The 24137-nt window shown below is 41.8% G+C and overlaps 1 protein-coding gene across 1 annotated transcript; it reads right to left on the reverse strand.

The window, feature by feature from the left end:
• Positions 1-1144: 1144 nt before the first annotated feature.
• Positions 1145-22669, reverse strand: LOC140406865 (polycomb protein SCMH1-like). The gene is made up of 6 exons (XM_072494743.1): positions 22653-22669; positions 20744-20835; positions 19513-19583; positions 14293-14527; positions 3170-3258; positions 1145-1420 (listed from the first exon to the last, which is right to left on the reverse strand). The coding sequence occupies exons 1-6, from the start codon at positions 22667-22669 to the stop codon at positions 1145-1147; spliced, it is 780 nt and encodes a 259-aa protein (XP_072350844.1).
• Positions 22670-24137: the final 1468 nt, after the last annotated feature.

Raw genomic sequence — 24137 nt, forward strand, 5'->3', positions numbered from 1 at the left:
CTGGTTCAAACCATGTTTGGCAGTTAACAGTCATTCTCCATTACATGGTGAATTCTCCATGGCAATGCCAACAGGGCCCACTCGCCAAACAATCAATGCTATATTCTCATACAATGTTGCTTCCCCTGCCCTTGGTATTCTTGCGACTGTCCTGATGAGGGCAAGATAAAAAGCTTTGATAAAATGTATTTTTTCAGCAATAAACACAGATCTGTGCAGAGTAACCATAGATGTACCGTACAATACTAAAGATTAGGGGCTCGATGGGACGAATGGCCTCCTTCTGCACTGCACATTCCATAATTCTATGATACTCATATGAGTTAAACCAGAGACACAAAATATTTTCTTTTTAATAGTTTTCAAAATTGTGTCGTAAAACCAGTCAATTTTCTGGAGCATAATTGTTATTTCTACTCTGCAAAAAACATATAACCACCAGTTCTCTTTCAAAACCATACTTTATATCAAAAATGTTTTTTGAGTTCACTGGCCGGAAAACCCCGCACTGGCTTTTACAAAATGATCCAAGTGACTTGGGATCACAAAGCTGGCTGCACATTTGCATCACTTTGCCTTCTACATTCCAAATCTATTGAAATGGGGACAACCTGTCTGAAAAGTCACAATTTGGAGGAGATTAAATACTCATGGAATTGACAACTATATCTGATTGTTGCGGCCAAATGAGGAAAAGGAAAAGTGGGGAGCCATTTGACCCCTCCTCACCTGATCGTAACACACTGGTCTGTATTACCAACCAGTGAAGCAGTTAGGCAACAATTTGAGCAGAAATAAAAAAGGTAGGATGTTAATAAACTTTATCAGAACAGTGCATAAAAATGAAAATGATTGATGCAGTAAAATACATACAAGTGCTACCAGCACAAGTCCACAACTTCAATGTAAGTTATTATGCAATGTTCATTTTGAAGACCTTGACTATTGACCTGTGCAAGTTAACTTTTACATTACCGATGTTTGTGTGCTGTTAAAACCTATATTCTGGAACAGTTACTAGAGGCTGAAAATAATGAATTTGATAAATATAGCAACACTGACACAATATTCTGTATATTCCATAATGGTGCATTTTTCCCCGCATGTTAATCTTAAATTTAGAACAGTGTTTCTGTCAAACTTGCTACAAAATGATATTCCATTTTAAAAACTTACCTCTATTTCCAGGCGGTTGAAGGCTATCTCCTGTCATACTACACCATCCCACTGGAAAGATATCACGAGAATCACATCTGCACCAGTAGTCGAATGCGCCTCTCCATCCGTCAAACGTGATGAAAATGTCATCTGCTTTTACTTCACTAATGGTTGCTGGACAAATCAGATGAGGATTTTTTCGATCAACTGCTTCCAGTTTCATCCCAACTTTGAAATGGTTTTGCTGTGGGCTCGGGGGTTCCTCAAATAGGAGAGAAATACATGAGCTTTTTCTTTTTCAAGTATAAGCATGAATTTAACATGCAACACAAACAAATTTTATTGTTAAAAATTGAATCCAGTGTTTGACAAAATAAACTAACACCGTTTATGTACTGCGGCTACAATTCAGCATTTGTGGTTGCATATCTTGATATTTTCCACTGTATAATGTTTGCACTATTTTTGAAAGAAACCCAAAGCGCAAGGATAGATCACCACTTGATGATCTTAAAAGGATTGTCAATTATTGTAAATATGACATGCGACAGTTAAAAAACATGTCAATGTTTAAAAGAATCTCAGTATCTGATGAAAAACAAAGTGTAATTCTCTGAGGCTTCCCTACCAGAGCGAAGCCTTGTTTCCAGAAAGCTTGAGTCAAAAAATAAAATGAAGACTACGTTACAATCGTATGTTTGACTTGTGTTCACAGCTACATGTTGTAATGGAGCCTTACAAAATATCTGGAAAAGCATTCAAGCAAGTTCATACCCGAAGTGCAAGATAGAAGAGAAAGGGAGAAACCTGGTTCTGCAAACTAAAGTGTAGTGTCAGGATCCATTTAAATTTTAAAATCAAGATGGAAGACTTTGATTTAAATTCTGCACCACCACTTAAAACTAGAAGCGGAACCAGGAATGAATTTAGAAGAGAAGGAAAGTTGCCAATTAAACAAAGTACGAATCATTCGGCAGAGTAACAGCTGAAAAAAAGCAGCTGATAAAAATGAACACCACTCTTCCAGTGGTGTAATATTAAATAAGCGACTACTTCCCCATCCCAAGTGCCACCTGAGCCAAATTGCAGATTTTAAGATTCAAGTCTGATATTTAAATTTGCGAGAGGTTTTGTCGGTCTAGATTAATATACTATTGCACAATAAATTAAGATTTTCTGTTTGTTGTTTGAAGTGTTTAGTCCCAATTTATTCATCACATGTAAAAATACAAGCAAAATTTATCCTTCGTTCAAAGTTCTTGCATATGTCTCATCATAGCTATGTTCATTTTTTGCACAGATCAAGTATGCACATAGTGCATTCACACAGGCCTTCATCATGTCCCAAAGTTCCTTATAACCGATGCAATACTTTTGAAGTGCCATTATTGTTATGTAGGCTGTTAATGGAATAAGGTGCTACAAAATGGCAAACAACCAATCTGTTTTATGCTGATGTTAGAAGAAAGGACGGGGCAGAAAGAACATGGCAGGGGGAAGAGCGCTGTGGCCAGGGCACAGGGGAACGCTTTCTTCTTCAAATATTGACAAAGACTCTTTTATATCCAACTCAATGCCTTTCAAGATTGCATCTCCATCAATGCAGCATCACTTCAGTACTGCATAAAATGTCAACCTCTATTTAGGAATGTCTTGCAACTGAAGCAGTCCGCTTTATCCTTAAGGGTTTCCTTATTTAATATTTTTAACATGATGTGGTTTATCATCAATTTTTACAGGTAATATCATTGGTATTTCAAGGAAATGTACTTTTACATGTAGTTTTGGTTATACCTGAATGGAAGGAAGCATCCTCATTTTATTTACGTGGATGAGAACATTTAAGATGCCACCATCTAACATTAAAACATGCTTCATAATTATTAAAGGGGATAGTCTTGGACAGTAAATTAACAAACTCTAATTTTATTTTTAAAATTCCAATAAATAATCAAGCAGCAGGCATCAGAAAATTCCAGCACTTTTTGTTACGTTCTTTTAAACTTCTTACCTTCTTAAATATGGATGCTGGAGCCATTTCTGCTCCATTTAGAGTTCTCAACAGAAACATTGGCCAGGATGAAGCATTCATTCTGAATCCTGTTCATTCATGCAAAACAAACATCAGTTATTCTTCAACAGTACCAAAAACTGAAGTGGGTGTGCACTCCAAATAACGCTTTAAATGCTCAATATAGTGATGGGATTTAATATTAATCTAGCATGCCAATCTATTTTTGGTAGGGCTGGAGTTCCACCAGTTACAAGGATTTACTTCTGACTGTGGTTAATTTTGAAGGGTTAGGATCAAATCCATTTACATGTTTTATGCATGTTCCCCAGGGTTTGACGGGGTCCATCTGGCCCCGTCAAAACAGTTGTAATTGGGGACGCTTCTGTATTGGTGGAAAATAGTTTTAAAAAGGCCTTCTTTTAAAAAATTGACTTTGTACATTGCACTGCAATCAATTATGCAAGATTTCTGTTCTCTGACATTCAGAGCAATGCTAACAAGCTATGAATGAATGATCTGGGTTCATTTTTGCCCTTGTGCCTTGAATGTTCAAATGCAAGCAATTGACAGAAACGATGTTGCATATTCAAGCAGATAGATTATATACTCTATGGCACCTCCAACTGACTACGGTAGAAATTGATGTCCTGACTAAAGCCTAATCTCAGTTATCATAACCTTTGCAGAGGTCGTCAAATTCTTTGTAAATTCTACGATCTATCATAGAATCATAGAATTTACAGTGCAGAAGGAGGCCATTCGGCCCATCGAGTCTGCGCCGGCTCTTGGAAAGAGCACCCTACCCAAGGTCAACACCTCCACCCTATCCCCACAACCCCAGCAACCCCACTCAACACTATGGGCAATTTTGGACACTAAGGGCAATTTATCTCGGCCAATCCACCTAACCTGCACATCTTTGGACTGTGAGAGGAAACCGGAGCACCCGGAGGAAACCCACGCACACACGGGGAGGACGTGCAGACTCCGCACAGACAGTGACCCAAGCCGGAATCGAACCTGGGACCCTGGAGCTGTGAAGCAATTGTGCTATCCACAAGGCTACCATGCTGCCCATATATCATATGCTGCCAATGATCATAAAATCATTTTATTATATCAGATTCTTCATTTTGCTTTATCAGTGCCATGTTGCAATACAAACAATTTCTCATCACACTCAACCATTGCAAAAGGCACCTGCCATATGTCACCTATGCTTACGATGCATTGAATGGGATGCATATTACTCCAGGGTAACCATCTATGCTTTTACCACTGTGTCATGACACCATGGTTCGTGCACTGTCAACTCCAGCCCCACTTGACCTGGAGTCACAATTTAGGTGAAATTAGATTTTATTAAAATATCCTTGGTTGAGTCCAGTAAACTACAGTCACCAGGTTTATAACCTTAAAACACAAGTAACATTTTATTATGTACAGTATTATTATACAGACAGAAATATATATACATATTTATATTATCTTGCCACTCTGCTTTCAGAGCAGTTCTTTCACTTCAGAAGCAGGATAGAGAGAGAGAGACAGTCAACTTCCATCACAACCAGTTCCTAAGATCCACCCCTTGCCGATGTTTCAACTTAACAGTCTTCTATTTAAAGGCACACCCCAATTATGGGTTCATGGACCAACATAACAGAATTAAACAAATGGGAACAAAGGAAATACACAAGAAATACTCCTACAACTGTGCAGTACTTCACATAGCACAGAGATTCCCACGGCTATGTTCTTGTCTCTTCAACAGGCAGAAAAATCCAAAGCTGCCAAGATCATATACTTCAGGCTGAACTACAATTTTTATGAGTAAGACGACAACAATAAATTATTTGAGAATACAAAATAATAATACAACAATTGGCATAGAGGCTTTCTTTTCTTAGAACAGGGATGGAAAATTGCAAACGTTACACCCTTGTTAAAAAAAGGCTGTAAAGATAAATCAGCAACTACAGGCCAGTTTATCCTAGTTAGTGGAAATGCTTTTAGAAATGATAATGTGGTATGATAGGGACAGTCACTTGGACAAATGTGGATGAATTAAGGAAAGCCAGCACAGATTTGTTCCGGGCAAGTAGTGTTCTATCTAATTTGACTGGGTTTTTCATGAAGTAACAAATGAACGATGAAATTAATGTGGTTGATGTGGTCTACATGGACTTCCAAAAGACATTTGATGAAGTGTACATAACAGGCTCGTCAGCAACATTAAAGCCCATAGGATAAAAAGGACAGTGGCAGCATGGATACAACGTTGGCTGGGTGAGAGGAAACAGGGTGAGCAGTTGTGAATGGTTCATTTTTGAACTGGAGGAAGGCATCTTGTGGGGGTTCTCAAGGGTCAATATTAGGATCATTATTTTCCTTGATCTATACTAATGACTTAGACTTTAGACTTGGGTGTGTAGGGCACAAGTTCCAATTTTGGCACAAAACCTGGACATTTTGTGATGCGAGTGGGATCGAGATAGACTTCAGGACAGTGTCAAGCTGTAGAATGGTGGACACGTGATAGATAAAATTTAATGTACAGAAGTGTGAAGCAATACATTTTGGCAAGAAGAATGGGGAAAGGCAACACAAATAAAGAATACAATTCTAAAGTGGAGGTTGAGGAGCAGGGGAACTTGGATGTATAAGTGCACAAATTGATGAAGGTGGCAGGCAAAGCTAAGAAAACAGTTAAAAAGGCATATGGGATCCTGAGTTATATAATTAGGTGCGCACTACATTCATCCCCCACCATCTGGCCTGCGAAATCCTACCAACTGTCCTGGCTTGACACAATTCACACCTCTTTACCCTGAGGTTACCCCATCTCTGGATCTGTAAAGATTTAATCACCTGCTAATGCTTGCATTCCAGGCATTGTCTGGCATCTTTGAATCTGTCCATATATGTGTTTCTGGAACATATCTCTTCATTCACCTGAGGAAGGAGCAGCGCTCCGAAAGCTAGTGACATCGAAACAAACCTGTTGGACTTTAACCTGGTGTTGTAAGACTTCTTACTGTGCTCACCCAAGTCCAACGCCGGCATCTCCACATCATATAATTAGGGGCAGAGTATAAAACACTGGTTTGACCAACGGGACTATTGTCACCAAACCTGTGCAGTACACTTTAGGAAGGATTTGAAGGCAATAGGCAGCATGTAAAAAAATCTATGACAATGGTTCTGGGAATGAAAAATTTTATTTATGCAAGTAGATTAATTATAAGAAATAGAAATGGGCCACTCAGCCCATTGAGCCTCGATGCCATTCAATAAGGTCAAGACTGATCTGGTTACTGCCGACTCTACTTTCCTATCTGAACCCATAACACTTAACTCCATTGTCGATCAAAAATCTGTCTAACTCAGCCTTGAATTACTAGTTCCCACTGCTCTCTGCAGAAGAGAATTCCAAAAACCGGTGATCCTCAGAAGAAATTCCTCATCTCCATCTTAAATGGGAGATCTGCTAATTTTAAACTGTGCCCCCAGTTCTTGCTTTCCCCACGTGGAGAAACATCCTCTCTGTACCCATGTCAAATCCCCTCAGATCATACAAGTTTCAATAAAATCACCTGTCTTCTAAATTCTAATATGTATAGGTTCAACCTCATTCCAGCAATCAGCCTGATGAACCTTCTCTGAACTGCTTCCAAAACAAGGATAATCCTTCCTTAAATAGAGACCAGAACTGTACATTATTCCAGGTGTGGCCATACCAATGCCTTGTAGTTATAGCAAGATTTCCCTTGACATAAAGGCCAACATTCAATTTAACTTTGTTACTTGCTGCACCTGCAAGCTAACCTTTGTGATTAATGTGCAAGGGCACCAGATTCCTCTCGAAGGCATCATTCTCCAATTAAATAATATTCTGCTTCACTTTGCTCCTTCAAAGTGGACCACCTCATATTCCATCAGCCAAATCTTTGTTTTCTCACTTAACCCATCTACATCCCTTCGCAGACTCTTTACAACTTGCCTTCTTATCTTTGTATCAGCAGCAAACTTGGCTACAATACAGTTGGTCTCTGCATTCAAATCATTCATCTAGACTATAAATAGTTGATGTCCCAACACTGATTCCTGTGGCACTCCACTAGTTATTTTCCATTCATTCCAAATGATCCATTCATCCCAACTCTCCACATCCTGTTAGTTAATCAATCTTCCATATATGCTAATGTCTCATCCCGAAAATCATGAGCTTACCTTGTGAATTAGCTTTGTATGCAGCACCTTGTTGAATGCTTTTGGAAATCCAAATACACTACAGCTACTGGTCTCCCTTTAGCAACGCTACTTGTTATATCTTCAAAGAATGCTAATAAATTTGTCAAACACAATTTTCCTTTCACAGTATCATGCTCACACAGCTTGATTGTAGAAGGTTTCCGAAATGTCCTGCTGATTCCTAAGCTAAAGTAAAGTTGCCACAATTCCCAATGACCAGAGATTGCTTTCTTCTTTGAGGGGGGGGGGGCTCACTGGTGGCGATTTAACCCGAGGATCACCACACCTCCGTTGAGGGGCATGGTTGAATAACCTCGGCCGGTACGGGAATTGAACCTGTGCTGCTAGCCTTATTCTGCGCCCCAATCAGCTGTCTAGCCAAGTGAGCTAAACCGGCCCCCTACTATCTACCTCCTTAATAATTAACTCCAGCTTCTTTCTCCATTGCCTCCCTCCCTTCTTGAATAGTGTTACATTTGTGGTTTTCCAATCTGCTGGGACCTTTCCAGAATCTAGTGAATTTTGGAAGATTACCGTCTCTGCAGTGACTTCCTTTAAGACCTAGGATGCAGACCATCAGGTCCAGGGGACTTATTAGTCTTTAATCCCATTACTTTTCCGAGCACCTTTTCTCTCGTGATTGTATTATGTCCCACCCTCCATTTTGCCCCTTGCTTTTCAATTACTCTTAGGATGCTTTTTGTGTCTTCCACTACAAAGACAGGTAAAAAATGCTTGTTCAAAGTCTGCCATTTCCTAGTTTCCCATTATGGATTCCCCAGTTTCATCCTCTAAGGAACCAACACTTACTTTAGCTACTCTCTGCCTTTTTATATACTTGTAGAAGCGTTGCTGTCAGTGTTAATATTATTTGTTAGTTTCCTGGCACATTCCAAGTTCTCCCTTCATTTTAGTCATCTTTTACTGGCTTCCAAAATCTTCTCAATCTTCTAGGCTACCAATACAATTTGCAGCAATATTACGCTCAACTTGATGCTATTCTAACTTTCTTAGTTAGCCACTTCCTTCTCAGAACCTTTTTTTCTCAATTATAAATTTGTTGAGATTCCTTAAATATTTTCTGAAATGTCTGTCACAGCTTCCCCACCTTCTTAGATTTTAACCACTCCAGTTCAACCAATACTCTCTTCACGCCCTTGTAATTTCCTTTAAGTTTAAGACCCAGCTTCAGATCCAAATTTCTCACCCTCAAACCGAATGTGACGTTCTATCACATTATGATTGTTCTTACCTCGAGAATCTTTTGCTCTGAAGCCATTAATTAACCCTAATTAATTATTGATGAAACATGGAGGTGTTCTCTTTAGAGAAGGTTGAAGTGAGATGAGAGAGAGGTTTCAAAATCATGAGGTCTGAATAAAGTAGATCGGGAGAAACTGTTGTATTGGCAGACAGGTCGAGTACCAAAGGGCACCAATTTAAAGTGCCTTGCGACAGAATAAGAGACACTATGAGGAAAAAAAGCCTGTCAACGCAGTAAGTGGTCAGGATATGGAATGTACTGACAGAATGTGGTGGAGGCAGATTTAATTGTGACTTTCAAAGAGGAATTGGATAATTATCTGAATATGAAAAGCTTACAGGGTTACAGGGAAAGGATAGGAAAATGGGACTAGCTGAGTAGCTATAAAGAGAGATGGCACAGTACTTTCATGTGAGGTAAACTGAAAAACAGCTCAAGCACCTTTCACTAAAAAAAAAAAAAAACTTTTGTCACAGATGGATTCAGACCATTTCTGTTTGCCTGATCACACTTAACACAGGTGAAAAACTGAATAATAATTCCTTTTAGAAACAAGTTAACTTGAACAAAAACAGAAATTGTTACTAATAAACAACTATTGCAGGTCGGAAAAGAGCATAGACAAGTTATTGGTTTGGGGGCTTTGGTTCTTAAAGTTATCAGAAATATCGATCTACTTTTTTCTTTGCAGATACTTATTGATCAATGTAGCAATTGCTTGTGCTTTGACAGTTCTTCAAACAGAGCTGTCAAACTAAAATGGAAACTTCAAGAAGCGACAGCTATAATGATTTCCACTGTAGAAATTCCAGATCCCGTCTTGCTTTAATTTACATGAAAGGAAAAAACAAAAGACATGACCCAGGTGTCGCCCACGAACACACACCTGTAAGACATCCGACCCGATAGACGAGCGATGATCCCAGAGCGCGCCATCAGGTGCGAAGCAAAGAGGTCGACATCGAGATGGGCAACGCCCTTGCGATTCTTGGTTACGGCGCAACTTAGTGCCAATGTCCAGCATCAGCAAACACAGTCACATCCAAAGCAGTCACTGCATTAACAGCGTGGCCAGGACCACACCAATCACCACGAGTGGCCCTGTACGAAAACAGGAATGTTGCCAGTCGGGTATCCATCTAACCAACAGTCTGCTTCTTCAGCCCCCTTGTAACCGGCATACGTCTCTCTCAGCTAACCAATTCGATGCTGGGTAATAAGGGGCGATACAAACATGGTGAATCCCATTGCACTGTGCAAAAACGGCAAACTCTTTGGTCGTAAATGAGGCTCGATTATCAGTGATGAACACCTTGGGTATGCTATGGAACAAAAATGTAGTACCTAGACGCTCCGTGGTCACTCGGGGCATGATGGATGTCATCTTGTGGACCTCCAGCCACTTTGCGTGGGCATCCACCATGATCAGAAAGATCGACCCAAAAAAGGACCAGCAAAATCCACATGGACGCGAGTCCAAGGGTGACCCGGCCACTCCCCAGGATGTAAAGGCTTCGCCGCGGGAAGCTTATGTTCCTGACAAACGGGATGGTCCTGGGCCAACCCCTCAATTGCCATGTCCAACCCTGGCCACCAAACGTAGCTTCTGGCCAACATCTTCATCCTAGACAATCCAGGATGCCCCACATGAACATAAAAAATACAGCACTAACGGGCCCTTCGGCCCACGATGTTGTGTCGAACTTTTGTCCTAGATTCATGTACCTATCCAACAGCCGCTTGAATGTCCCTAATGTTTCCAACTCAACTACTTCCACAGGCAGTGCATTCCATGTACTACTCCAGTACTACTCTCTGGGTAAAGAACCTACCTATATCTTCCACCGCTCACCTTGAATTTATGTCCCCTTGTAATGGTGTGTTCCACCCGGGGAAAAAGTCTCAGACTGTCTACTCCATCTATTCCCCTGATCATCTTACAATCCTCTATCAAGTCTCCCCTCATCCTTCTCCGTTCCAATGAGAAAAGGCCTAGCACCCTCAAACTTTCCTCGTAAGACCTACTCTCCATTCCAGGCAACATCCTGGTAAATCTCCTTTGCACCTTTTCCAAAGCTTCCACATCCTTCCTAAAATGAGGCGACCAGAATAGCACACAGTACTCCAAATGTGGCCTTACCAAGGTACTGTACAGCTGCATCATCACCTCACGGTTCTTAAATTCAATCCCTCTGCTAATGAACGCTAGCACCCCATAGGTCTTCTTCACAGTTCCATCCACTTGAGTGGCAACTTTCAAAGATCTATGAACATAGACCCCAAGATCTCTCTGCTCCTCCACATTGCCAAGAACCCTACCGTCAACCCTGTATTTCGCATTCATATTTGTCCTTCCAAAATTGACAACCTCACACTTTTCAGGGTTAAACTCCATTTGCCACTTCTCAGCCCAGCTCTGCATCCTATCTATGTCTCGTTGCAGCCGACAACAGCCCTCCTCACTATCCACAACTCCACCAATCTTCGTATCGTCTGCAAATTTACTGACCCATCCTTCAACTCCCTCATCCAAGTCATTAATGAAAATCACAAACAGCAGAGGACCCAGAACTGATCCCTGCGGTACGCCACTGGTAACTGGGCTCCAGGCTGAATATTTGCCATCCACTACCACTGTCTGACTTCTATCGGTTAGCCAGTTCGCTATCCAACTGGCCAAATTTCCCACTGGCCAATTTTGAAGATTCTTCAAACCCAAGCCTGCTGTTTCACAGGGATGATAACCTTCTTGCCCCATAGGAAGATACTGTCCTTCCACGGTCAATTCTGAAAATTTGGAAGACAACGCCTTCAACTCTCCTGGAAGCTGTTGCCACTACACAACACCAGCTGACACACCTTAGCCAGCACAGGGTTAGTCTGTATCCACTCGCAGACAGACAAAGGAAACAGTCACAGGCAAAGAGTCCATAAAGTTTAGCACCACAATGACTTTGTCCACCATGGGCGGGTCAGCGGGCACAACCGGCAGGGGAAGAGGACTCAACACCTTCGTATTCGCAATGTGTGTCCCTGGATGGTGTTCAAAAGAGTACTTTCTGCGGCAACAGCAAAGCCCAGCGCTGGATCCATGCGGACGCTATCGGCGGGACTGCTTTGTCCTCACAAAAGAGGCAGAGTAGCAGCTTATGGTGAGTTATGACGACAAAATGGCGACCGTGGATGTATTGATGAAAACGTTTGATGCCAAAAACTACAGCCAGGGACTTCCGGTGGCGGCCGTGAAGTAAGACAGTGGTCGCACACAGGGCAGTTCCTGCTCAAGGGCATACATCGGAGAGTTCTTTAACCGAAAATGGGAGAATTTTGATGGGAAAGTGTAGATGAAGGTGTGGAGAAGTCTCCCCTGAGTGTGGCATGTCTGCAGGTCATCAGACCTGGCAGAAGGTGATAGACCTGGCCAAGGAATTGGAAGAGACCTGTGGTGCAAAAACAATTGGAAAGAGCAGGGGGAAGCGTTGTCGCAGGTTGGAAAGCCCCAGGTGGAGCAGTTGATGCCGTTTATTAGAGAGGAGTTTCGCCAACAAAGAAAGGAAATACAGGAAGACTAATCGAAGGAGCGGTTGCCCTCGAAAGGCTCGATGGAGGAGGCCGAGAAGTATTTGAAGGTACATGGGTCGCAGATCCGAGTGATGGAGGGTGATGTCTGATCACTGTGCTTGGGTGGTGGCATTGGGGCTCCTTTGCAAGTCATTAAGAGCAACGGGAGAAGAGCAGGAGAACAGGTCTAAGAAGACAGAGCCTGCATATCGTCGGCCAGCCTGAAGGGGTGGAAGCCACGAGATATGTCTCGAGGATGCTGGCAGGGCTGATGGCGGAGGGAGTATTGGACAAGGTCCCAGAGGTCATAGAGCGCACAGATTTCTAAGGCAGAAGCCAAGAGCGGGAGAGTCGCCGCAGGCGATGATTGTAAGGCTCCACAAGTTTGTGGAGAAGGAAAAGATCCTACGGTGGGCCACGCAGAAACGGAACTGTGAATGGGAGGGGAACAACGTCTAAATATACCAGGACACTGGAACAGAGCTGGCAAAAAGGCATGCTGGGTTCAACAGGGCCAAGGCAGCTCTCTATTTATGGCAGATCAGGTTTGGGGTGCTGTACCCGGCAAAACTGTGGGTGACTTTCGAAGGCTGGAGATACTATTTTGAAACCCCTGTCATGGGAGTGTCCCTTTAAGAAAGGTTTTTGGCTTATCACATTGCTTCAGTGATGTCATTGTGTGGGTGGAGGGGAGCTGTGGCTGTGAGGTTTGTTTTCAGTTTCATTTTCAGATTTTGACTGCTGTGGACTCAGAAGGAGAAAGAAGTACTTTTTCCTGTCTTTCTATGGTTTATTTATCCCCAATCCCCAGTGGCATAACCTATTAATCCCATAATTAAATCTTTTACTGCTTTACCTGTAACCGAAATTAAGCAATACTGTTAATATCTCCAAAACTTGTAATTGCCCTTTGCAAAAACCTCCATGGAAGCCAAATCCATATACTAGCCCAACTGGTTATACTGGGTCTATTGGTATCAATTCAATATGTCCATACCAGTGGACACAGAAACCAAGAAGGTCCTCGCAAAAATATCAAGGCCCTGGAACCTCAAGTAAGCGCTGAAGCAAATGATTAGCACCATATGCTTAGTATAGGTTGCTATCCAAGATCGGCCAGGATGATGGGAAGTAGTGAGACCAAATTTGCGATACTAATTTAAGGCGTGTAAATGGTCTATTCTTCTTCACGAGTCCTGTGCTCATTGCCTAAGTTAGTTTGTTTAATTGACCCTTATTAACAGGTCATATTTTAAAGATCAGTATCATGCCTTTCACTCAACCTTCTTTTCCCCACAAAAAATTAATTATTGATGCCTTTAAGTTATATCATACACTGAATAATTCTCTAAGCTGTTGCCTTTTGGGAGTTAGCACAGCAGTAATTCTTGCCATAAACTACAATTGGTCTCAACTTGGCTTGGGCGATTTTATGGCATCGTGGTATTGTCACTGGACGCGTAATCCAGAGACCCAGGGTTATGCTCTGGGGATCGAGGTTTGAATCCCACCATGGCAGATGGTGACATTTGAATTACACAGAAATCTGGAATGAAAAGTCTGATGGTGACCCTCGTCAATGGCCATAAAACCTATCTGGTTCACTAATGTCCTTTAGGGAAAGACATTTGCTGCCGTTACCTGGTCTGGCCTACAAATGACTCCAGACCCACAGCAATATGGTTAATTCTTAAATGCCCTCTGAAAAGCCTAGCTTGCCACTCAGTTCAAGGGTGATTAGAGATGGGCAAAAGTGCTGGCCTAGCCAGCTATGCCCACATCCCATGAGTGAATTAAAAAAAAATTACATGTGAGCAAAATTGCCGTTGATCTGTCTGTAACCCAAGTTCACAGGCCCACCTAAAATAGAACCTTGTCATGTTGCTCAAATGTAATGCTGGTACCCACATATGAATTGGTTGCTTTATTTTTTTTTTTTTTTTATAAATGTTTTATTGAAATTTTTTTGAATTGGTTGCTTTATTAAATATACATTATCAGATCTGAAAAGAATATATCAATATTCCAAGTTTGATAATCTTACCAAGTGGAGGCTGCAGCATTCCACTGTTCTTCTCACAAGTTCCAATAGGTTGTATATCAGATGAATCAACCAATCTCCAAAAGTCATTTTTGTTGTCACTCCCATCTAACCGTAATCGTAGCCTTGCTCCAGTTATTCCAACCACAGTAGCTATACAAATTGAGGTAACGTTTCTTGGGTCCTGAGCCTCAAGTTTCATGTCAATTTTGAACTCATTGATGGGTGGAATTCTAGGCTGGAAGTGGGCACACAATGGAAATATACTTTTTGAATAAATCCTCTTTGCATAACAGTGCTATAAGAAATTATGTACACATTTCAAACTCAATTTTTTCTGGAAATACAGTGACAACAACTATCCCACTGCAGGGAGCCCGGTTATGGTCTAATTAAGGGTTCACAACCAGAAGTCTACAAGAACCTCCAACCGAACTCTGGAGAAACATTTGTCCAAATGAAACACCCCAGAAGTGCCAAATCTGAAACTGAAAAATCAATCACCATAGTAAGATGACTGATTAACTGGCAAAAGGCATTCCTGGGCCCCACAATTTTAACATGACTCAATCGGTTTTGGGGATTGACACATGACTTCCTCGAGTCTGACCCAGTATAATTTGGTACTCTTTTGGCTTCTCTGTTCAAAACAGCATATCCAAGGCAGACAGTTGCAGGCCAGAGAATTCAGTCGACAAACTGTCCTCCACTTCATAGTTATCACAATGCCCAGCAAATCTGCGAGCACACAGGCTCGTTGCTGCCTTCCCCAATTCAGCAAATTACTGTTGACCTGGAGGAGATCCGAAGTTCCAACCCAAAGTTATTACCAGAAAATCAGCCTGAGTGAGTACACTTAGCCTGGCAGTGGAGTCACCATTTTAATTTTAATTCCAGCCCCACTTGACCTGGAGTCTCAACACAATTGAAATTAACAACTTAATGGTTAGAAAATACCCAAAATCTTTGGTCTCTGACCAATAACTACAGTCACCAGGTTTGTAAATTTAAACACTATTAATTATTAATAACTGAACTCTAGGAGTTTGTTGCAGGGACGTTTTCAGGGTCACTTCGGGGGTAGTGCACGTGAACTTGGAATCTGGGCCCCTAGAAGCCATTTTCTGGGTGGTGGACTGGCTCGGGCTGCAGGCGGGTGCGGGGTTGGATGTTTAGCCTTCGCCTTGCTGATTGCTCGGAAGCAGGTCCTGTTGGGGTGAAGGCTAGCTTCTCCACCCTGTGCCTTGGCTTGGCAGGGGGACCTACTTTTGAACTTTTTTTTTTTACTTTTGAGAAGGCAATGTTCGAGCTGAGGGGGATGAGGGAAGGGTTCTACAATTTCTGGGGGCTGTTTGTTATGCACTTTCTAGAATTGGTTGCCATTGAACATTACGGGGGGGGGGGGGGTGAGTATTGTTGTCTTTGATTACACGGTTTACTGACTGACTGTTAATTGTTGCTTTTACTGGAATGTAGGGAGGATGTTTTGGTCTGTATATTGACCAGGATGCTGTTTGTGTGTGGGGAACTGTTCTTGTATTTGTTTCAGGTTTTTTTTTCTTTGGTTGTTTATTTGATGACAATGTTGAAAATGAGGAGAAAAATATATATTTTTAAAAATTATTAATCATAACTACAAGTAAATAGGCAGCAAATACAACTGGTTAACTATTATTTAATTTCTAGCCCCCTCTTTTAACTTGCCCCCACCGTCTACAGACACACAATACAGGCAAACAGGATAAGAAAGATAAACAGGATAAAAGTCTCTGTTTCAGGTGAATGTCTTCCAGTACACCTTTCTTCAATCTAGGCCTTCAGTTCAAGGTTTTGCTTTCAGTCTGTAATGGTTTTCAGTGTTTCCACAGATTCATTAATGGCTCAAAAACCTCTCTGCAGGTCCAGAAAACAGCAGGTAGGCAACATTTACGGAGAAAGAGAGAGAGACAGCAGCTCACAGCATCTCTCTGTAGCCAGGACCAGACTGTCCCTTCCTGGGTTCTCTGAAAACCGTTCCACATGGGTAAAACCTAGTCACCACTTGTCGCAGGGCAGAATATTACCTTTTGCTAATTCATTGGTCACCAGCCAACCAATCGAACCAAATCCCTCCGATCTCTCAGGTGCCAGAAAGTCGGGAGTTCTGCTGGTCAAAAGCTAAATCTACAATAGCACAACGTATTATTTTGCAACTTTTGAGTTCCTCACTTCCTCTGCTCAGCTTAAAGGTATATGTCCATTAAATGTCCATGGATCAGATTGATAACGACAAGGAAAACAAAATAAGGGAATCATCAGGATAAATTTGGACTTGGTCTCTGGAGGCATTTTCCACTTTCAGTTCATCATTTATTAATTTGTGCAGCTTTTATTTTACAGTTTCTTTGCTTTCTCATTACCTGTTTCCCTTTGGACTTAATCTCAGAACATGATTTTTGATTGCTCAATTCCTTGCCATTTGTTGACTTGGGTCTTTGCTACGTTTAATTTCTCGGTTAATTGGTTCCCACTTTTCACTTGTTTTTGTTGACTATACCTCCATGTCTTGGCATGACTGCTGCTCATTGCCAGCAACATGTTCCACATTAAGTAAAACTAAAGTAATTAATATGTATAATTGTGTAACCAATCTTTAAGCAAAATAAACTATGGCTGCGTACATGGAATGTTTAGACCACAGAAAGGGAGAGTACAGAAACAAAATGTTTGAGAACCGCTGCTTTACTTAAGAAGTTCAGAAATAGGAATGGGAGTAGATCATACGCCCCATCAAGGATGCTCCGCCATCCAATAGGATCATGATTAATCTTTGGCTTTAACTTCACTTTTCCATCCACTCCCCATGTCTCTTAATTCCTGAGACACCAAAAATCTGCCTTAGATATTTTCAATGATGGACCCCTTCTGGGTCGACAATTCCAAACATTTACAAACCTTTTTGGTGAAGGAACTTTTCATCTCAGTCCTTAACAATCATCCCCTTAGCCGGAGACTGCTCCAGTGTGTTTTAGGTTCCCCAGCCTGTTCCCTGATAAGTTCCTTCAGAATCTTGTATGTTTAATAAGATCATCTCTCATTCTTTTAAATTTCACAGAATAGACCAGATTTGCTCAACCTCTGTGTAAAACAAATATTTCAAACCAGGGACTAATCTAGTGAACCTTGGTTGTACCAACTCCAATGCAACTACGTTCTTTGTTAGGAGAACATAGGTAATTTTTTTGAAGGGAGTTATATTTATATTCATAAACATTAGAAGTAAGGTATAGTTTGATGTGTTTAATTTAATGTTTGTGCCTGGAAGGGTAAACCTATAGCTTGATTCATGCTAGACAATGGTGTTTTGTATGTGTGGGGGTCAGTTAAGTTTCAACTTTGTTTCTATTGTGCTGAGAGAGGGCTACAGTGTGAAGAGTAAATAAATACACCAGCAGTGGTGTGCAAAGTTGCTCAGCAACTGGGGCCTTGTAAGGTAGATACGCTTTTAGGTTTTATTTTAGCTAATTTGAGGGCAGTTGAAGACAGAACACTGGGGCGTGATCAGCTCTCAATTCTGCCAGAAGCTGGACACTCACTTAACTTGTCTATATTTATTTTGGCCTGTGTTCTCTTCATAGCTTGTATTTCAACCGAGTTATGCATCATCAGCAAAAAACTGTGCCCCCAGTTCTAGATTTCCACAGCCCCCTCAGAATCCTATATATTTCAATCTCATTCTTCCAAAATGCCAATAAATAGAGGCCCGAACTTTACAACGTTTTCTCATAGCCAACCTCTTCATCTCTAGAATCTGCCTAGTGAACCTGCTTCAAACGCAAGAAGAAAGGAGGTCAAAACTGTACACAGTACTTCAGGTATGCTCTCAAATTAGTGTCACAAGTAAGCTTACATTAACACTGCAATGAAGTTACTGTGAAAATCCCCGAATTGCCATACTCCGGGACATGTTCGGGTACACGGAGGGAGAATTTGGAATGTCCAAATAACCTAACAAGCACGTCTTTTGAGACTTGTGGAAGGAAACCAGACCACCCAGAGGAAACCCACGCAGATACGGGAGAACGTGCAGACTCCACACCGACAGTGACCCAAGTCAAGAATACAGTTGTAGCGAGATTTCAGTTTAGACTAACAGCAAAAAAAGGGGCAGCACGGTAGCATAGTGGATAGCACAATTGCTTCACAGCTCCAGGGTCCCAGGTTCGATTCCCGGCTTGGGTCACTGTCTGTGCGGAGTCTGCACATCCTCCCAGTGTGCGCGTGGGTTTCCTCCGGGTGCTCCGGTTTCCTCCCACAGTCCAAAGAGGTGCAGGTTAGGTGGATTGGCCATGGTAAATTGTCCTTAGTGTCCAAAATTGCCCTTAGTGTTGGGTGGGGTTACTGGGTTATGGGGATAGGGTGGAGGTGGGGGCTTCGGTAGGGTGCTCTTTCCAAGAGCCGGTGCAGACTCGATGGGCCGAATGGCCTCCTTCTGCACTGTAAATTCTATGAAATCTAGACAGCAGCCCCCTTGAAATAAAGGCCAACATGCCATTTGCTTTCCAAACTACTTGCTGCATTTGCATGTAATCCTGTGACACACACATCCAATTCAACAGCCATCATCCTTTTAATTAACGTTCTGCTTTTCTATTCTTCATGCCAAAGTAGACAAACTAACATTTTCCAATATCGTAATGTAGCTACATTCCTTTACAGACTCTTTACAGTATTCATTTCACAACTTGCTTTCAGACCTATGTTTGTACCATCAGCAAATCTGGCTATAACAGTCGGTCTGTTTATCCAAATTATCTAAATCGTAAATAGTTGAGGTCCCCAGCACTCATCACTCAATTAGTTGCAGTTTGCCAACCTGAAAATGACCTATTTATCCCAAATTAACTCCAACTCAGGAGTGTTTTACTGTGTGGGAACATAAATTTCATGCGCCAGTGCTGCTTGGGAAGTTTCTGGCACTATTGCATCAAAGTTGTCATATACATTATATGGTATCCCCAGAAGGTGTTTTCTGACTTGGCTCTATGCCAGGGATCTGTAAATAAAGACGCATGGAGTGTAGTCAATTATGCTCAAATACTCAGCAATATTATTCTTGTCACTGAAACCAACCATGACTTTGCTCCCTACATCATACAATCCATGGGCATTAGAAACTTGACACAATGGAATCAAGGCGAATTACTGTATGCAGTTCCAAATTCAGTTTCTGTGGTCACATACCTGTTTAAAACAATGAGAAGGAGCAGGGACTTCTCCATTTTCTTTTAAGTAATCATCCCAATTAAACTGTTCTGTAATGAATAAGAATTTAGAAAGTCATTTAATGGAACCATTTTACATCCTATAATTGTACTTATGGGCAAATTAAATCCATACAAAAGATAAACAAATATTTATACAAGTTCTGCTTCATGTGGTTTTGGTTACTCATGCCACATTCACAGCAAAGCAATAAAATCCCATACTTGGCCTATTAAGTCATTTTAAATAAATCACATTGAAGTTTAAGTTTAAATCTGGACTAAAAAACCTTACTGAATCGCAGGATATTATGCTGGACCGTTTACAAAATTCGGCAATGAACTAAATGGTTATGCGTGATCAAGTGCGCAGTTCAAAATTGCATTTATGGTGTTGGACATGAAGAGAAAATGAAATGTCCGAGATAGTACATATATTGAGATTATTTCCATTCTTCCAAATTGTTCTCTGCCCCTACTCGATAAAATGCTGCTTTGCTCAAAAGTAAAAACAAGTGCAGCTTAAACAGGCCATGAAAGTTTAAACAAAAGCTTATAAATGAAGACTACAAAAAAAACCTCAAGAGTCTCTGTATAGGTTGGAGTGGTACATTAAACTCCGAAGAGCAGCAATAATATGTAGTGTTAAATGAGCATTTATCAGTTCCCCTAGTTTTATGCTCAGTGGCTCCTTATCAGCAGCTTCATACATCTAACGCAATCCATCAGCAGCATATAAATATCAGTAGGTGCTTTAGACACCAACCATTACTTCTTCAATGCATCCAATTATGTATGAGGAAAAGTAGGATGAACGTCGAACTGATAAATAGTTATGTCACGCATCCAGCGTAAGCTGGTGGAGACAGAAAGACTCTTGGATAGGTACCCAGAGGTGTGTGTGTGCACGCGCACACGCACGCGCACACGCACGCACGCACACTCTTGAAATATGTACCAAACAACTTTGAGATGTCAACCAAGAGTGAGATACAGGGAAACTTACACAGTTTATAAAAACTGTGTGCCAAGAGGTCGGTTCCTTATACTCGTGGATGTGAAATTGGAACTAAGATTTGTAGTGGTAGCAGTGAAATTGGAATGGAGCAACCTTCTGTGACACTTGGAAATGATGATATGGATGAATTATGTTAGTTCCAGAGCTACAAGTCAATCTCCTGAACAGGATCAGAGTATAGATAACATTCTACGCGGCGAGTTTCCAAGCCAGGAAACAATTTCATGAACTGTCAAATCTGAAATCTGAATCCTGTACAAGGGCCCCAATAACTCCAAACAGATCCTGTACAAAGAACAAGGAAAAGTACAGCACAGGAACAAGCCTTTCAGCCCTCCAAGCCTGCTTCAACCATGCTGCCCATCTAACCTAAAACCTTTTAGACTTCTAGGGCCCGTATCCCTCTATCCTATTCATTTATTTGTCAAGACACGCCCTAAACATCACTATACTACCTGCTTCCACCACCTCCTCCAGCAGCGAGTTCCAGGCACCCACTACCCTCTGTGTAAAAAAACATCCCTTGCACATCTCCTCAAACTTTGCCCCTCGCACCTTAAAGCTATGTCTCTCCTAATAATTGACTCTTCCACCCTGGGAAAAAGCTTCTGACTATCCACTCTGTCCATGCCCCTCATAATTTTATAGTCTACTTTTGAAATGGGCGACTGTGGTCTGAAGGGAAATTGAGATCTTCTAACATCCAACGCAAGTTCCTGCAGGCAATCTGCGTGCGAGTTTGAGAAAATTCAACCTCAGGATCCGGAATGAACATGATTAAGGCTTTGAATGAATTACACATGGAAAAGCAGGGAATGGAGCTATTCCTCTAATTTCTTCTCAGCGCAGAAATTCACCAGTAGACTGGACAACAAATTCCTCATGCCATTAAAACTCTGGATACTCAGCAGATATCCATGTTGACATCAAATGAATCAGGTCATCCCAATTATAGGATAATTGTAGGAATTAATACCAGGTATCGAATTACCTGTTGTATCCTGGAATTATGAAACATCCTTTTGATACTTGGTTCACATACATACAATTCCACTTTATTTCAGGGGCTACAGATTATGGCCAGAAGAATTATTTTAAACATATGCAAATACACCACTTAAATGCAACTCTCATTCAAAACACTGAAGGTTAAAAATCCTCAAAAATATTACTTAGCTTAAATGTTCTTTTTACTCCTCAAGTGGATATGCACACTCCACAAAGAGAACTATGACCGAATTTGACACTCGAGTAAACCTTCTGCTAATCATGCAACTAAAATTTGCCATTATAAAACGAACAAGCAGCCCTACGTGTGATTTGCCATGGTGCCCCAAGATATGCTCATTTTGGCCTCCGGCAAATATGTAATTATTACAAATGTGGCTTAATCAGTTTGCATGGTTCCATGAGAGCTTGTGGTTGATTTGACAGACACTCAGTGGTAAAAAATGGGTGGAACTTTGTTCTATTGGAGGTGCACGCAAATAATGAAGCCCCTAACATGGGGATCGATCTTCAACGTATATCCACCACACAAAACTGTGCACAATTAGGAAGGGAGGCATTTGTGTTGAAGCCAAAATACCCAGCAGTGATCTGCCAGTGGTATTTTGCACTACAGTTAATATTCAACTATATTTAGAAAATATGTGATGATTACTTAGTCTGAGGACCCAAGGCAAGACTGCCACATGACAGGAAGCAATTAACTATCAAGGGTGTCAAAATCGCTTTGTAGTAAACATAAATTAGCTCTAGGCACCTCAAGCAGCGACAAATGGTACACATATTTGAATTATGACACGTTTGTTCGCTGATAAAGTGAACCAATTTCCGAGTCAAATTTAATTGGAAAACAGCCTTAGCTGAAAATTCCAGTCGAGCCACTGCCCTGTAAATGTGCTAAATTAAATCAGAGTTGTGCCATTAAAATAATCTGCAGGTCAGTAACTCAAATAGAAATAGTTTAAGCAATTATAAAGTACAAGTGTTTCAAAACTTGTACTGCACTAGATTAAAGTGAGAACTTAATTTCCAACAAAGTCATCCAATTTTGTAATCATTCAAATGTAAAGAGATCACATTAAAATCAGAACTACACTTCCAGTGACGGCATGTTGAGAGCAAAACACATGAAAGGTGGCTCCCGCTAAGGTTCTTGTTTTTAGATTCCTTTTGTCTGTTTTTAGGGGAAGCTTTGTGTTTAAATTGAGCTGGCCAAACTGTTAGTCGAAGGAGCTATGTTGAAAATTTCATTGCAAAATCTCACTGGAAAGAAAACTCAGGTTGGTAGTCCGGCAAGGGAATCAGAGGGAGAGAAGATGGCAGAGGCCGCCGCGCCCATCACGGTAGACACGCTGGCTGTGGAGTTGTCGCAGGAGCTAGAGAAGCTTGGGAAGCAGATTGACAGGCAGTTTGATTGGCAAAGAAAGGAGTTGAAGGAGTCTTCCAAAGCCACCATTGAGGAGGCATTGGGCCCGATTCGGGAGCAGCTGGGTAAGATGGCAAAGACTGCGAAGGAGCAAGGTGAGATGCAGAAGGGTGTGGAGGAGGCCTTGGCGAGCTTCGCTAGAAGCAGAGATGCTACGTGACAAAGAGCGACAAGGGCCTGAAAGTAAAGTTGAGGACTTGGAAAAGTGGTCAAGGCGATTGAACCTCAGGATGGTGGGGTTGCCAGAGGGAGTGAAGGGACCGAATACTTCTCGGAGATATTCTCTCAGTTGGTGGGGGCGAGAGATAAAGTGTTCGCCCCTCCAGAGTTGGATAGGGCCCATCAGGCACTCAGGCAGAAACCACAGCCGAATGTGCCACCATGGGCAGTGATTATTTGCTTCAATAGCTTTTGAAGGAAGGAGCAAGTCCTGGAGTGGGCCAAGACGAACCACAATATTGACTGAGACGAACACCTAGATCTACCTATATCGAAAGCGAGCTGCAAAAGAGACATGCAGCCTTCAACAAGGAGAAGGCAGTGTTTTACAAAAAGGGGTGCAATTCGGGGTGGTTTATCTGGGGAGACTGCAAGTCCAGATATACTCGACAGACCATTACTTTGACATGCTGGAGAAGGCAGAGGTCTTCATTAAAGAGAAAGAACTGGAACTGGTTTGAGGAGGGCTGATGGGGATTTTTTTGTGCGAAAGACAGGATGGGTTTGTTGAAGATGTTGCAGTATTGTATGTTAAGTCATTGTGTGTTAAGTCTCTTTTCTTCTGGGGGCAGCATGGTGGCGCAGTGGTTAGCACTGCTGACTCAAGGTGCCGAGGATCCAGGTTCGGTCCCGGCCCACTCAGTTTTGGTGAAGCACAATGAGTCTAATTTGTTTGTTTGGTGGTTGTAGGGGGTGGGGGGGTTGTCGGAGGTGACAGGTAGTCTGCAAGCTTGGGGAGGGAGGGACAGAAAGCCAACAGTGACCACGGCATTTTCTATGTCTCATTCTTTGGGTGGGGCTGGTGGCCACCTTAGGTGGGCCTTGAACTGAGGAACTTGCAATGAAGGGATGATTCATCATGGTGGTAATGGCTGACTCAAAGGTTTGGGCGGGGGGGAAATGTGGTGAGAGACCCCCAACAAAGGTTAATAAC

The sequence above is a fragment of the Scyliorhinus torazame genome, unplaced genomic scaffold (assembly GCF_047496885.1).
Source record: "Scyliorhinus torazame isolate Kashiwa2021f unplaced genomic scaffold, sScyTor2.1 scaffold_959, whole genome shotgun sequence".
Lineage (NCBI taxonomy): Eukaryota > Metazoa > Chordata > Chondrichthyes > Carcharhiniformes > Scyliorhinidae > Scyliorhinus > Scyliorhinus torazame.